The sequence below is a fragment of the Arachis stenosperma genome, chromosome 6, assembly GCF_014773155.1.
Source record: "Arachis stenosperma cultivar V10309 chromosome 6, arast.V10309.gnm1.PFL2, whole genome shotgun sequence".
NCBI classification, from domain to species: domain Eukaryota; kingdom Viridiplantae; phylum Streptophyta; class Magnoliopsida; order Fabales; family Fabaceae; genus Arachis; species Arachis stenosperma.
Window position 1 is genome coordinate 909,003 of NC_080382.1, and position 14,685 is coordinate 923,687.

General features: G+C 32.0%; 1 protein-coding gene across 1 annotated transcript; it reads left to right on the top strand.

The window, feature by feature from the left end:
- The first annotated feature begins 2,055 nt into the window (after positions 1-2,055).
- On the top strand, positions 2,056-9,335 carry LOC130935928 (ABC transporter C family member 5-like). The gene is made up of 12 exons (XM_057865854.1): positions 2,056-2,443; positions 2,751-4,992; positions 5,121-5,441; positions 5,518-5,604; positions 5,676-6,371; positions 6,456-6,620; positions 6,716-7,010; positions 7,142-7,356; positions 7,575-7,880; positions 8,163-8,226; positions 8,321-8,560; positions 8,633-9,335. Exons 2-12 carry the CDS (start codon positions 2,902-2,904, stop codon positions 8,743-8,745), a joined length of 4,593 nt encoding a protein of 1,530 aa, XP_057721837.1. The 5' UTR covers positions 2,056-2,443; positions 2,751-2,901; the 3' UTR covers positions 8,746-9,335.
- Positions 9,336-14,685: the final 5,350 nt, after the last annotated feature.

A 14,685-nucleotide genomic window follows, 5' to 3' on the forward strand; every position in this document is an offset into this window, starting at 1 on the left:
AGAAGGAAGGAGATGGAGAGGGAAGAGACATCGGGAGTGGAGGGAGACGTTTTTTGTTTTTGTTTTTATTTTTTATTATTTTTATTAATTGTTAAGGATAATTTGATCAAAAAATTAAAATTGAGATAGAAAATGATGATTTTATAATATTTTATAATGTTAAGAATGATTTTAATAAAAAAAGATTAGGAACATTTTGATTTTGACTCAAAATTTTAGTAACAAAAAAAGTATTTAAGCCTTAAATATATACTTTCCCTTTTCGGATCCCGCTAGGGAGACAATGGACTATTTGTACAATGTGTACAATGGACTAACATCCCTATACTATTTAGAATAACCATCCGAGTACAAGGGATAATAAACATCTTCTCGAAAAATTAGTTTAATTTTTGGGTTCACTAAGGTTCGAACTCTTGACCTTTCGGATCTAGCACTTTAATACCATGTCATGATACCACTCATCCCAAAAACTTCAGCTGATGGGATAATGCAACACTAATGATTATATCTCTAATACTCCATAAATCTTCATTGTACACATTGTATAAATATTTCATTGGCTCTCCATACTTTCCCTTTTCATTGAGACACCAACCAACAATATTTGAATTATCTAGTATAAATTATGGTTAAATATATATAAAGAGGAGAACAAGCAGGATAATTTCCTTTAAAAGGAAAAAAAGAAAAAGAAAAAGTGCATTATTAGGACTTGGAAGGTTGAGTTTCATTGCTCGTATTTTCTCTTAAACAAATGGGGCTCTGGTCCGAATGCCATACTTTATATTATTAAACATGTCTGGACACCCTCAAAATCCTCGTATAATATATGAAATCACAAAATGACAAATCATAGTTTATGGCATCAGATTCATCACACACACTCTCTCTCTTACTTGAATCCCACTAACGCTTCTACGTACTCAATTTCATAGACTCTAAAATGCAACAAAGCAAAGGCTACTTCATTATCACTGGTAATTGTTGCCAAGTATTAGATGCTTTCAAATCTTTATTGCTAAAAGTAAAACATTAAATAATGGTGCATTCCAAGTTTCCAACTCCTAATCTATTATTTCTTTGTTGACGCTTGCTCCATATCCCATGATCTCACTAGTCATAAGCCAGCACACACACACATCACACATGGAACAAATATGTTAAAGTGAAATGCTAGGGGACAATGATTTTATTGAACAATATGAACAACCACCAATCAAATAAAAACACACTACACCTCCAAATTAACCTTCTAAATTTTAATATTAAAATAACCATCCATACACTAGTAAAATGAACATCCGATATATCTATTGTTTACATTGTTTAATATTTTCATTGTTCACCTATACTTTTTTTATGTTGAAATATACCAACAATCTAACATTATTGTCTTTAAAAATATAGGAAAATGTTATTTGTACATTAAAGTCAGCCACTAAAATTAGCCAGTAATATATTTATGTATAAATACATATATGATTTAATTTATTTTTAATATATATTTATATTCTAATAACTGACTTTGGTAGTTGATTTTAGTGTACATGTAGCATAATCCAAAAATATAATATCCCTGAATCAACATGTAATATTCTATAGGGATATGTCATTTTAAGTTTCTTTGTTAAAATCACTGAAGGAGACACTTATTTATGTCTTTTCCCTTTCAATTTACTATTTCCATATTCTCATTTTTGTATTCAAATGATGATAAGCTTTTAATTTCATTATTGAGGTGTAATCATGATATAATTTTTTAGAACATTGAATTTAATCCTAAAGAATTATATTAACTTTATTACAAAATTAAATTTGATTTACAATCTCATTCATGATAGCTAAAAATAGGAAAACTCTCTTGACAATCTAGACTTACCATCTATGCTTCACACATCATCACTCTAAGGTACTCTATAAATAATGATAAAATTAAAATGAATCCCAAAACACAAACTAATTCTAACCTAAGCTAAAAACCTGAAAACAGAACACAAATTTCAACCTAAAACTCCATGGAGTGTTGAACCCTATTCTTATTTGAATCCATTTTGTGAAAATTTCACTCACCTCTGCTCCAAGTTTATAAGTTTTCAGTTCTTACACGCAACTTTGTTACAAAAACACAAAACTCTGCATCAGCAATTCAGCATAGTTTAGACAAAAAAGAAAAGAGAAAAGCAAAACAAATAATCAAATAACATAAAATTAAGAGAAGCAGAAGAGAGAGATTGAAAAACACATTCTCTCTCTCTCTTTCTCTCTCTCTCTCTCTCTCTCTCTCTGTGTGTTTTCCTGTTTCTCTCTGTTTTCTGTGTTCTGTGCATTGTTACGCTGCATCTCTATTTTGTATTTACAATGGAAAAGCTTGTCGTTTGGGGTGTGTGCTGTTGGTGATTATCCTCGTTGGTCAGTCTCCAAAGGTTGGAGCTTTGCACAGGTAGCTACAACACATGAATACATCATCACAATCATAAGCGTCATAATTATCAACAATCTTTGAATCACAAGGGCAAATTCAGAGACCCTTTGTGAAAAAGATCAGTTTTTTGTAATCTTCTTCGAGATATTGGATTTTTCTGGTCACACCCTTTGTCCCTTTGTGTGTTTTGGATGCTATAAGAAAACAACACTCTTGATAATAGCAATAGAAAGCTATTTTTATCTTCTTCCTTCTCGTGTTCTTTGTGTTTACGTGTGTTGATGAAAAATCTCTTGTTTTGTTTTCATGTGCAATGTGTCCGCAGAATCTACCTCCAGATGCATATTTGATGGTGAAATGATTCCCTTTCTATTCCGCTTCACTGATCTCAATCTCTTAGCTGCTGCTTCTTCTTCTTCTTCTTCTTCTCATCGACTCATTTCTCTGAATCCCAAGCTTTCTTCAATAACACAGCAATGTCTACAACACTACCTTCTTCTTCTTCTTCTTCTTCTTCTGTTGGATCGTCTAATACCCTTTTGAATGAGATCCTTTCTTTGCCAGTTTTGGAACTTGTAGCAACGTGTGCCAACTTGGCACTGCTGCTTGTGTTTCTCATTGTTATCTTTTCAAGAAAGGTGCTTGGGAACGTGGGAAGTGTTAGATATGACAATAAGGATGATATTGCAAGCAATGGTGGCGCAGTTAGTCCTAGAGTTGTTGATGCACAAACACATCAAGTTAGGATTGGTACATGGTTCAAGCTTTCGGTCTTGTCTTGTCTCTATGTTCTGTTGGTGCAACTTGTGGTGTTGGGGTTTGATGCTGTAGCTTTGATTCAGGGAAAGGGTAATTTGTCTGTAATTTTGTTGCCAGTTTCTCAGGGTTTGTCTTGGATTGTGTTGAGCTTCTTGGCTTTAAATTGCAAGGCTCAGAGGCTTGATAGGTTTCCATTTTTGTTGAGAGTTTGGTGGAGTGTGTCATTTGTTATTTGCTTGTGCACTTTGTATGTTGATGGGAGGGGGTTATGGGATGAAGGTTACAAGCATTTGCAGTCCCATGTGGTGGCGAATTTCGCTGCCACGCCTGCACTTGCCTTCTTGTGTATTGTTGCAGCTAGGGGTGCTACCGGTATTGAAGTCTGTGGGGATTCGGATTTTCGAGAGCCGTTGCTTGCTGAAGAAGAATCAGGGTGTGTGAAGGTTACTCCATACAGTGATGCTGGAATTTTTAGCCTGGCTACTCTGTCTTGGCTGAACCCAATTCTTTCCCTTGGCGCAAGGCGACCATTGGAGCTTAAGGACATTCCCCTAGTGGCACGAAAAGATCGAGCTAAGACAAATTACAAGATTTTGAATTCTAATTGGGAGAGATTGAAGGCTGAAAATTCGTCCGGACAGCCTTCGTTAGCTTGGGCACTTCTCAGATCATTTTGGAAGGAAGCAGCTTGGAATGCCATCTTTGCTGGTTTGAATACTCTTGTTTCTTATGTTGGTCCTTACATGGTAAGCTACTTTGTTGATTACTTGAGTGGCAAACAAAGTTATCCGAACGAGGGCTATGTCCTCGCTGGGATATTCTTCGTGGCGAAGCTTGTTGAGACCTTTACAACTCGTCAATGGTATCTAGGAGTGGATATCTTGGGCATGCATGTTAGATCAGCTCTAACAGCAATGGTGTATCGAAAGGGGCTTAGACTCTCGAGCTTAGCGAAGCAAAGTCACACAAGTGGAGAGATTGTTAACTACATGGCTGTAGATGTTCAAAGAGTAGGGGACTACTCTTGGTACCTTCATGATATGTGGATGCTTCCTATGCAGATTGTTCTTGCCCTTCTAATCTTGTACAAGAACGTTGGAATTGCTTGTATTGCAACACTGATTGCTACCATCATTTCAATTGTTGTCACTGTTCCAGTAGCTAGGATCCAAGAAGATTATCAAGACAAGTTAATGGCTGCAAAAGATGAAAGGATGAGAAAAACATCTGAGTGCTTAAGGAACATGAGGATTCTCAAGTTGCAAGCTTGGGAAGACAGGTATCAAATAAAGTTAGAGGAGATGCGTGGAGTCGAGTTCAAATGGCTTCGAAAAGCGTTGTACTCGCAGGCTTTCATAACATTCATATTCTGGAGCTCCCCCATTTTTGTTTCAGCTGTCACTTTCGCTACATGCATATTGCTGGGTGGAGAGTTGACTGCAGGTGGTGTGCTTTCTGCTTTGGCTACTTTTAGAATCCTCCAAGAACCTCTCAGGAATTTTCCGGACTTGGTTTCAACAATGGCTCAGACTAAGGTTTCGATTGATCGAATATCTTGTTTCCTGCTTGAGGAAGAGTTGCAGGAAGATGCAACTATTGTCTTACCTCATGGAATCTCTACTGTTGCAGTAGAAATTAAGGATGGCATCTTCTGTTGGGACCCTTCTTCATCTTCTAGACCAACTCTATCAGGGATTCATATGAAGGCCGAAAAAGGAATGCGTGTGGCTGTTTGTGGTATGGTTGGTTCTGGGAAATCAAGTTTTCTTTCTTGCATCCTTGGAGAGATTCCTAAGCTTTCCGGCGAAGTATGTTGGTGTGCCTAAGCTAAGCTTTTAATTCTCGCTTTACAGTTTTTATATTTATCCTTTGATTTGATTTGAAATGAATTGAATTGGAAATGAATTATTGTGTTTGGAATTAATATCTTTTGCAGGTAAGGGTGTGCGGCTTGTCTGCATATGTCTCGCAATCAGCATGGATACAGTCTGGAAACATAGAGGAAAATATTCTGTTTGGAAGCCCAATGGACAAAGCAAAGTACAAGAATGTTCTTCATGCTTGTTCTCTTAAGAAGGACTTGGAGCTTTTCTCACATGGTGATCAAACAATTATTGGTGATAGAGGCATAAACCTGAGTGGTGGCCAGAAGCAGCGTGTTCAGCTCGCACGAGCACTCTACCAAGATGCTGATATTTATCTTCTTGATGATCCCTTTAGTGCAGTTGATGCTCACACCGGATCAGAATTGTTTAGGGTTAGTTTTCCTTAGCACAGAGTTAATGTTACAGTTTAAGTGAAACAGATTTTACTCTAATGACATGAAACTGCAGGAGTATATATTGACAGCACTAGCAAATAAAACAGTAATCTATGTGACACATCAAGTTGAATTTCTTCCTGCTGCTGATTTGATACTGGTATGGCTGCTTTTATTTTTCCATGCAAGTTCTGAAATTGTTATTTCTAAATTTGGTTCTTGGTTCTGAAGGTTCTCAAAGAAGGCTGCATCATACAAGCTGGAAAATATGATGATCTCTTACAAGCAGGAACAGATTTTAATGCTCTAGTTTCTGCTCACCATGAAGCCATAGAGGCTATGGAAATTCCTAGTTTCTCATCTGAAGATTCCGAAGAACATTTATCCTTAAATGCATTGGTTATATCCAGTAAGAAGTCTATTTGTTCCACAAATGATATTGACAATTTGGCAAAGGAACTGCAAGAGGGATCATCGAATTCAGATCAAAAAGCGATTAAGGAGAAGAAGAAAACAAAACGCTCAAGGAAAAAGCAACTAGTTCAAGAAGAGGAGAGGGTCAGAGGTAGAATCAGCATGAAGGTTTATTTGTCATACATGGCAGCAGCATATAAAGGGTTATTGATTCCTCTCATAATCATGGCGCAAACGTTCTTTCAGTTTCTACAGATTGCTAGTAATTGGTGGATGGCTTGGGCTAACCCACAAACTGAAGGAGACCTGCCAAAAGTATCTCCCACAGAGCTTCTTGTTGTTTACATGGCCCTCGCTTTCGGCAGCTCCTGCTTTATATTTGTAAGGGCTATTCTGGTGGCTACATTTGGCCTTGCAGCAGCTCAGAAGCTGTTCTTGAAGATGCTTAGAAGTGTTTTCCATGCACCAATGTCTTTCTTCGACTCTACACCTGCCGGACGGATCTTGAATCGTGTAAGCTTTATTTTCCTGTTTTGAACATTCCACACACTATATGGTGTATAGATCATAATCATTGTCATCTGTGTTCTCTACCAGGTATCAGTTGATCAAAGTGTTGTGGATCTTGACATTCCTTTCAGACTCGGTGGCTTTGCTTCGACAACAATACAACTTATTGGTATTGTTGGTGTGATGACAGAAGTCACATGGCAAGTTTTGCTCCTAGTTATCCCAATGGGTGTTGCTTGTTTGTGGATGCAGGTAGATAAGGATATTCCATCTTAACTTGAAATCTGTTACACTGATTTGATTTGAAGATAACTTGTTCTAAAAACTGTCAACTAACTTGGTCACAGAAATACTATATGGCTTCCTCGAGGGAACTAGTCCGAATTGTAAGCATCCAGAAGTCTCCAATTATAAATCTTTTTGCTGAATCAATTGCTGGAGCATCTACAATAAGAGGATTTGGACAAGAAAAGAGGTTTATGAAGCGAAATCTCTATCTTCTAGATTGCTTTGCTCGGCCATTCTTCTGCAGTCTTGCTGCTATCGAATGGCTCTGCTTGCGGATGGAGTTACTGTCAACTTTTGTATTTGCTTTCTGCATGGTATTACTTGTAAGCTTCCCCCATGGAAGCATTGATCCCAGTAAGTATCATGGTTGCTATGGCCAGTCTTGGACAATTGCATTATGATGCTTTATTTCTGAAGTTATAGACCTATGGTTTGACATTAGGCCAAATGTAAAGAATCAACCAATTTTCTGATGTTCCTTACAGGCATGGCTGGACTTGCTGTGACTTATGGACTCAATTTGAATGCACGTTTATCGAGATGGATACTTAGCTTCTGCAAACTCGAAAATAAAATCATTTCTATTGAAAGAATTTACCAATACAGTCAAATTCCAAGTGAAGCACCAGCAATCATTGAAGATTTTCGCCCTCCACCCTCATGGCCTGAAAATGGAACAATTGAAATAATTGATCTGAAGGTACTTATTAGATCAGTTCTGTTGATCTTTTACATCTTTATTTCATTTTAGTTTATTAATTCTCACAAGCAACAAAAAGCACACAACTCCAAAACATAATCAAATAACAAAATCTTATGAGAAACAAAAGGGAGATTCATTGTTTGTCTGTTAAGCTACATCAAAATCCTAAACATCTAAACTAAACTAACGGCTTAGTCATGCGATATGTGATGAAGGTGCGGTACAAGGAGAATCTTCCTGTGGTACTTCATGGAGTGTCATGCACATTTCCAGGCGGAAAAAAGATCGGAATAGTTGGACGTACCGGTAGTGGCAAATCAACTTTAATTCAGGCATTGTTTCGGTTGATTGAACCATCTGATGGGAGGATACTTATAGACAACATTGATATTTTACATATTGGTCTTCATGATCTTAGGAGTCATCTAAGTATCATACCACAAGATCCAACCTTATTTGAAGGGACCATCCGTGGCAATCTTGATCCTCTTGAGGAGCACTCTGATCAACACATCTGGGAGGTTAGTACAAATTGCAAAAAATAAATGATGAATGATGCATAATCTAAACTAGTATTAATTGAACATCATTCTAAAACAGTCACAATATTAAAATAGTAAAGTTTATAAAAATTTTCAATATTTCACATATTAACATGACAACTAGGATTTTGTTTTCATATGACCAATCAACTTACAACTCCAGTCGGATTAGCAAACAGACAAATGAAAATTAAGGTCACTTAGTTAAGTAGAGGAGCATTATCCTGTAAAATTTTAAATTTTTTTAATTTTTTTTAACAGGCATTGGACAAGTCTCAACTTGGAGATATTATCCGTGAAAAGGACCAAAAGCTTGACACACCAGGTAGGGAAAAAATACATAAACATCACAAATCATAGGAGAAGTTCAATATGTAAAAACTGATTTATTTGGTGATGTATGAACTTCCGAATTGCAGTGCTGGAAAATGGAGACAATTGGAGCGTAGGACAGCGGCAACTTGTTTCCCTAGGCCGAGCTCTTCTGAAGCAATCGAAAATACTTGTACTCGATGAAGCAACAGCATCAGTTGATACTGCCACGGATAATCTTATCCAGAAGATTATCCGTGACGAGTTTAAAGATTGTACTGTCTGCACCATTGCGCATCGCATTCCAACCGTTATAGACAGTGATCTTGTTCTAGTACTTAGTGATGGTGTGTCACTGCATTGCCATACACATTATATTATTTGTTCTGTGCTTGCTAATAAAGTTATTCTTCACACAGGTCGAGTTGCAGAATTCGACACTCCATCGCGACTATTAGAGGATAAAACCTCCATGTTTTTGAAGTTGGTGGCGGAGTATTCGTCAAGATCAAGTGGCATCCCAGCAGGATAGAAATCTCCCTAAGGTTATTGACTAAAGCTCAATATAGTTCAAGACAGTTCAAGAATTAATCAAGAAGATAAGGTCCAAAGTTTGATGTGAAATTCAACACATAATATAAGCCATGTGAATTTTTTACATGAGATGATCGATTGTCGTGTCTGTCTTGTTGCCGCTACATTCGTGGCATGCATGGACATTGGAGAAATGAAGATAGGCGCTTCCCTACTTATCAATCAATGGCACCTGTGGAAGAAAAATTAGTTTTTATAGTTTGAAGCTAACCAGCAGTTGATACTTCCACTTTGAACCGAACTTGAGTTGTAACAGAATAAGATGATAAAACAAAATTAGGTTTAGAATGAAGCAGGGGGCATTTTGATTAGTGTTAGGAAAGGGTAGAGTTAAAAGGTTAAAGCTAGATAATTGTACACACGGATTGCCCTGAGAAAAAGGAAAAAGATATTGGTTATCCTTAGTCTTCTTAGTTAACTAGTTTTCTTAATATCATCATTTGTAAATGGAAATTGCTATCCTTAGTCTTGTTCAAGTGTTATCCTTCAGGTACTTAATTTTAAACGGAAGATGTTAACGTGTTAGGTTTAAAAATGGACAGGGACCTAATTGTCTCTAAATTTAAATTGATTAAGGATTTATTTGTCCTTAATTTTTAAATGATATCTTTTTCAAATTATTTTTTTATTCATTATATTAATATTCTTTTTTAATAAATTATTCAAATTTAAAAATATCATTTATTATGAAACTAAATAAATAATTTTCAAATATAATTTTTAAATATATAAATAATAAACACTAAAATACAGTTAATATATTAATAATAATCCTACAATATACTATTAGTATTATGATCTAGATAATTTTCACAATAAATTAGAAACTAATGAACACATTATTTGATATATAATTAAATTTTTTTGAGTAATAACAAATTTAATTTTTTATCTCTCTAAACTAAATTAATAATTCTATTTGATATTTTTGCACTAAAATATACTATGAATAGCCTACTAATACTAAATAAAATAAAAATATTATATATATATATATATATATATATATTATGGATACCATTTATAAATTCAACAAACTCAAAATATCAATAATATTAATAATACATGTTGCGCATTTTAAAAAGTGAAAAACATTTTTATATTTTCAGTTAGTCGAAAATTTATTTATCTTGAAAATAAAAAGTCAAAGACCTATTTATCATTTTCTCTTTGTTTTATGTATTTGTTAATACATAAGTTTTTTTCTACCTGTACAATATTTGTAACAACATTCACTTGCCCAATATAAAGAAAAACTGTCGAACAATCAATCAAATGATGAATAGAGGTTCAAAACGGATAAACAATTAACATGAGAGAAAGAGTTGTATAAACCTATATAATTAAAACAACAACCCTTAGATCCGTGATATTAGTCCGTAGCCTATCAAAATATATGGAAGATATGGATAGGGATGCCCCTCAAGTTATTTACAGTCGCCATTCTTAGTCTTTAATTATTTGAGGTAAAAGTAAAACATCCAAGTTGTACCATTCAACCAATCCTAACGTATCATCCTGCTAACCAGGGTGTTTGCGGTGCAGTTTGGTTCAGTTTTAAGGGAAAAAATCATTCGATCTGAACGCTTAATTTATGTGCGGTGTAATTTGAATTGAATGAATGTTTTTTAGAAATCCAATCCGATTACAAGCGGTTTGAATCGGTTTAAATTTGTGGTTTTTTAAATAAAAAAAATTAAATATATATAACAAATCTTAACATCAAATTTTAAATAACCAACAATGACATAACAAGTCTTAACAATATCTTAAAAAACCAACGATAATATAACAATAGAAATAAAATTATAGATTAATTAAAATAAATAAATAAATAATATTTTGAACATAAAATATTTAATTAAATAATAATAATACATGAATAATAGAAAAATGTATAACAAATTGAACATGTTATAAATATAATTGTAAATATAATAATGAAATAACAATATTATAGTACATTGTACGGTTTTGATTAGATTGGATCGGTTATGAAAAATAGATCCAAAATCCGATCCAATCCAGCGGTTTGCAAAAAATAAAATCCAATCAAATCCGAATTAGTGCGATTTTAATCAACTTTCAATTTGGATTGGATTAAATGAACGGTTTAATTTAGATCGGTTTGGATTTGAACACCCCTACTGCTAAATACAAAAATATGTTGTTTCAACTTTCAAAGTGCTAAAGTTCACTAGTGATTGTCCTTTCTATTTGAGTGTCCTTCAAGTCATTCCATGATTTCAGTATGAAGAAACCTCACAGATCTATCTATTTCCACACCTTATTATAAATGGTGAAGTAGCTTAACTAAAATTTAATGAACCATACACTCAATGGCAGTGAGAGTTAGTTGATTCCGCACTCTTTGGGTGGTGAATGGTGATGAATGCAAGTCACATGGATTCAAATTTCAAGCATGGCTCATCGTTCGAATACATCAACTTGGACGGAAAAAATGTCGGCGCCACGATGCGCTTGCAGCATAGGAGCAAGAAAGGTGAGGCAGAAGAAGAACATTGTTGTTGCATTAACATCTATGTGAACAACAACGTTCAGGGTGTATCAAATTCTGTTTTGCATGGTAGTGAGGTCAAGATGAGAGACCCTGGTGTTAGTTTGTACTTTGAGAATTTCAAGATTGATAAAGGAACTCACAGATTTTGTATTGGGAACAAGCTTGCTTTATGGCTTTTCTTGTTTGTTTTCTTGGTTCTTGTTTTTCTTCTATTACTGCTGCTATTATTCTCAACTAAGGTCATTATTTTTGTCATCTAACCACAGTTACAGCGTAACTTAGCCGCGTAACTTTAGGCTGCGTTTATTATCAATTTTGTATTTTTGTATTTTGTATCATGATAAACTAGAACAAATTATGAAAATCTAATTTATTCTCATTTTTTTTCATTCAAAAAATTTGAGATGAAAAATATAATAATAAAAAATATAATTATAAAAAATTAACAAGAATAATAAAAGAAAAAATAAAAATAAATTGTGTTCTTTGTTAGTGTTTCTGTGTATCAGGATGGACACAAAATATACTAATTCAGTGTTTCTGAACACATTATTTCTGTTCATATTTTCTCTGTCAAACACGATTTTATGTTTCTATGTCCCTGTCCTGTAAACAAACACAACCTTATTATTTTGGGAAAAAATTGAGAATTAAATTTTTTTAATGGTTAATATTTTTTCTTTTGAAGTTTTTTTTTTATCTTTATAATCATAATTTAAATCTATAATGTTTATATAGCTTCCACTTTGTTAATTGATTATTGGCCTAAAAGAAATAGTTTCCTAACTATTTTTTATTGGTATGCAACTAGTTATTATTATTATTATTATTATTATTATTATTATTATTATTATTATTATTATTATTATTATTATTATTATTATTATTATTATTATTATTATTATTACGTATGATGTGTGATTTATAATTTTAATGATAACCTCTTATTTAATTATCAGCTTGGTTTATTACTTCAACTCTTATTATAACTTTTTTTTTTTGGGCGGATGGTTTGAGAATCACTGGCAATTGAGAATCGATCATTGAACTAGTGCAATTTAAGATAACAAATGTTTTATTTTATTTGTGGTAATTGTAATTTTGACAGGAAAAATTTTAGTTTGGAGAATAGGATACAACTACTTAAAAAAAAAGAGTGGATTCGACTTGAGAATTATTTAGTATTTACATAAAAAAATACTCAATAATATTAAATCGTGGTAAATAATGTAAAGGATTACAATTAAAAAAATAAGTAAAATAAATGAAAAGCTTTAAATGAGTAAGAAAATAAAATGAGTAATTACCCAAATCAGTCCCTGAGGATTTTAGAATTGGACATTTTAGTCCCCAAGAAAAATTAATATACAGATTAATCCCTAAGGTTTTACTCCGGCAGACAAATCAGTCCCAGTTCATTTTCCGGCAGTGTAATTACCCAGATCAGTCCCCAGAGATTTTAAAAACGGACATTTTAGTCCCCAAGAAAAACTAATGTACAAATCAATCCCCAACGTTTCTCTCTGTTAGATATAATAGTCCCCTGTCTAAAAATAAAATAAAATAAAATAATTATTATTATTAATTGCACAATAATATTGTACTATATTTTTTGTATTTTTTGGACAAAAATAATGATAAATTTATTCATTAAATTCATATATATATATATATATATATTCACTCAATAATAATAATAATAATAATAATAATAATAATAATAATAATAATAATAATAATAATAAAATTACTAGAGATTATTTTACAAGAAATTTAAAGTTAAAATCATTTGATATGTTTGTATTTAATATAATCAAAAGACGGCGTATGTAAAAAAAATATATATGTTTGTATTAAAAAATATGTATTAAAAGAAAATATTTTAATTTGGATTAATATTAAATACATATTTTTTTAATACAAACATTTTTTTAAAATATTACATCTTTTAATTATATTAAATATAAAAATATCAAATAGTTTTAACCTTTAATTTCTTATAAAATAATCTCTAATAATTTTATTGATTATTATTATTATTAATTAAAATCATTTGATATTTTTGTATTTAATATAATTAAAAGATGTACTATTATTATTAATTACATAATAATTATTATACCATGATTTTTTGTATTTTTTAGATAAAAATAATGATTTATTCATTAGATTCTTATATATATATATATATATATATAGTCACTCAATAATAATAATAATAATAATAATAAATAAAACTATTAGAGATTATTTTATAAGAAATTCAAGGTTAAAACTATTTGATATTTTTATATTTAATATAATCAAAAGTTGTAATATTTTAAAAAAATGTTTGTATTAAAAAAATATGTATTTAATATTAATCCAAATTAAAATATTTTCTTTTAATACATATTTTTTAATACAAACATATATATATATATTTTTTACCAAGGACATCTTTTGATTATATTAAATACAAAAATATCAAATGGTTTTAACTTTAAATTTTTTGTAAAATAATCTCTACTAATTTTATTATTATTATTATTATTATTATTATTATTATTATTATTATTGACACTATATATATATAAGAATTTAATAAATAAATTTATCATTATTTTTGTCCAAAAAATACAAAAAATATATTACAATATTATTGTGCAATTAATAATAATAATTATTTTATTTTATTTTATTTTTGGACAGGGGACTATTATGTCTAACAAAGAGAAACGTTGGGGATTGATTTGTACATTAGTTTTTCTTGGGGACTAAAATATCCATTTTTAAAATCTCTGGGGACTGATCTGGGCAATTACACTGCCGGAAAATGAACTGGGGACTGATTTGTCTGCCGGAGTAAAACCTTGGGGATTAATCTGTGTATTAATTTTCTTTGGGGACTAAAATGTCCGATTCTGAAATCCTCAGGGACTGATTTGGGTAATTACTCAAATAAAATTAAAATTAAAAAAAAATAAAATAACAATAAAATATTTAAAGCAAAAAAATGAAAAGAATGAATTAAACAAAAAAGAAAAACAAAAGAAAGTAAAATAAAAGTGGACTCCAGATGTACTTGCAGTCCATGATCTTTTGTTGCGTGGCTGGGATTGAGAATTTTTGCAGAGTTTAGTGCAAAGGTGAAGTGTTCAAATTGAAATTTCTTAATTTTTCTAGTTTTTTTTGTATTTATAGACTATAGAAGTGGACTACAGAATGCTTCTCTTTCCTCCAAGATCTAATTTCTTTTTTTTTTCTCAAACCATGACCTTATTTTGATCATGAAAAATCTTGACTTCTAAATTTGACATCTCACATCTTCTCTTACCTTGGTCTCCAAATCCCACATCGCTCTTCTCCTTGTTCCTC

Bases quoted from the DNA above. Each gene is read 5' to 3' on its own strand.
- LOC130935928 (XM_057865854.1), top strand. From the start codon at position 2,902: ATGTCTACAACACTACCTTCTTCTTCTTCTTCTTCTTCTTCTGTTGGA. The intron at 5,442-5,517 runs GTTAGTTTTCCT...ATGAAACTGCAG, and splicing joins CCGGATCAGAATTGTTTAGG to GAGTATATATTGACAGCACT. The intron at 6,372-6,455 runs GTAAGCTTTATT...GTTCTCTACCAG, and splicing joins CCGGACGGATCTTGAATCGT to GTATCAGTTGATCAAAGTGT.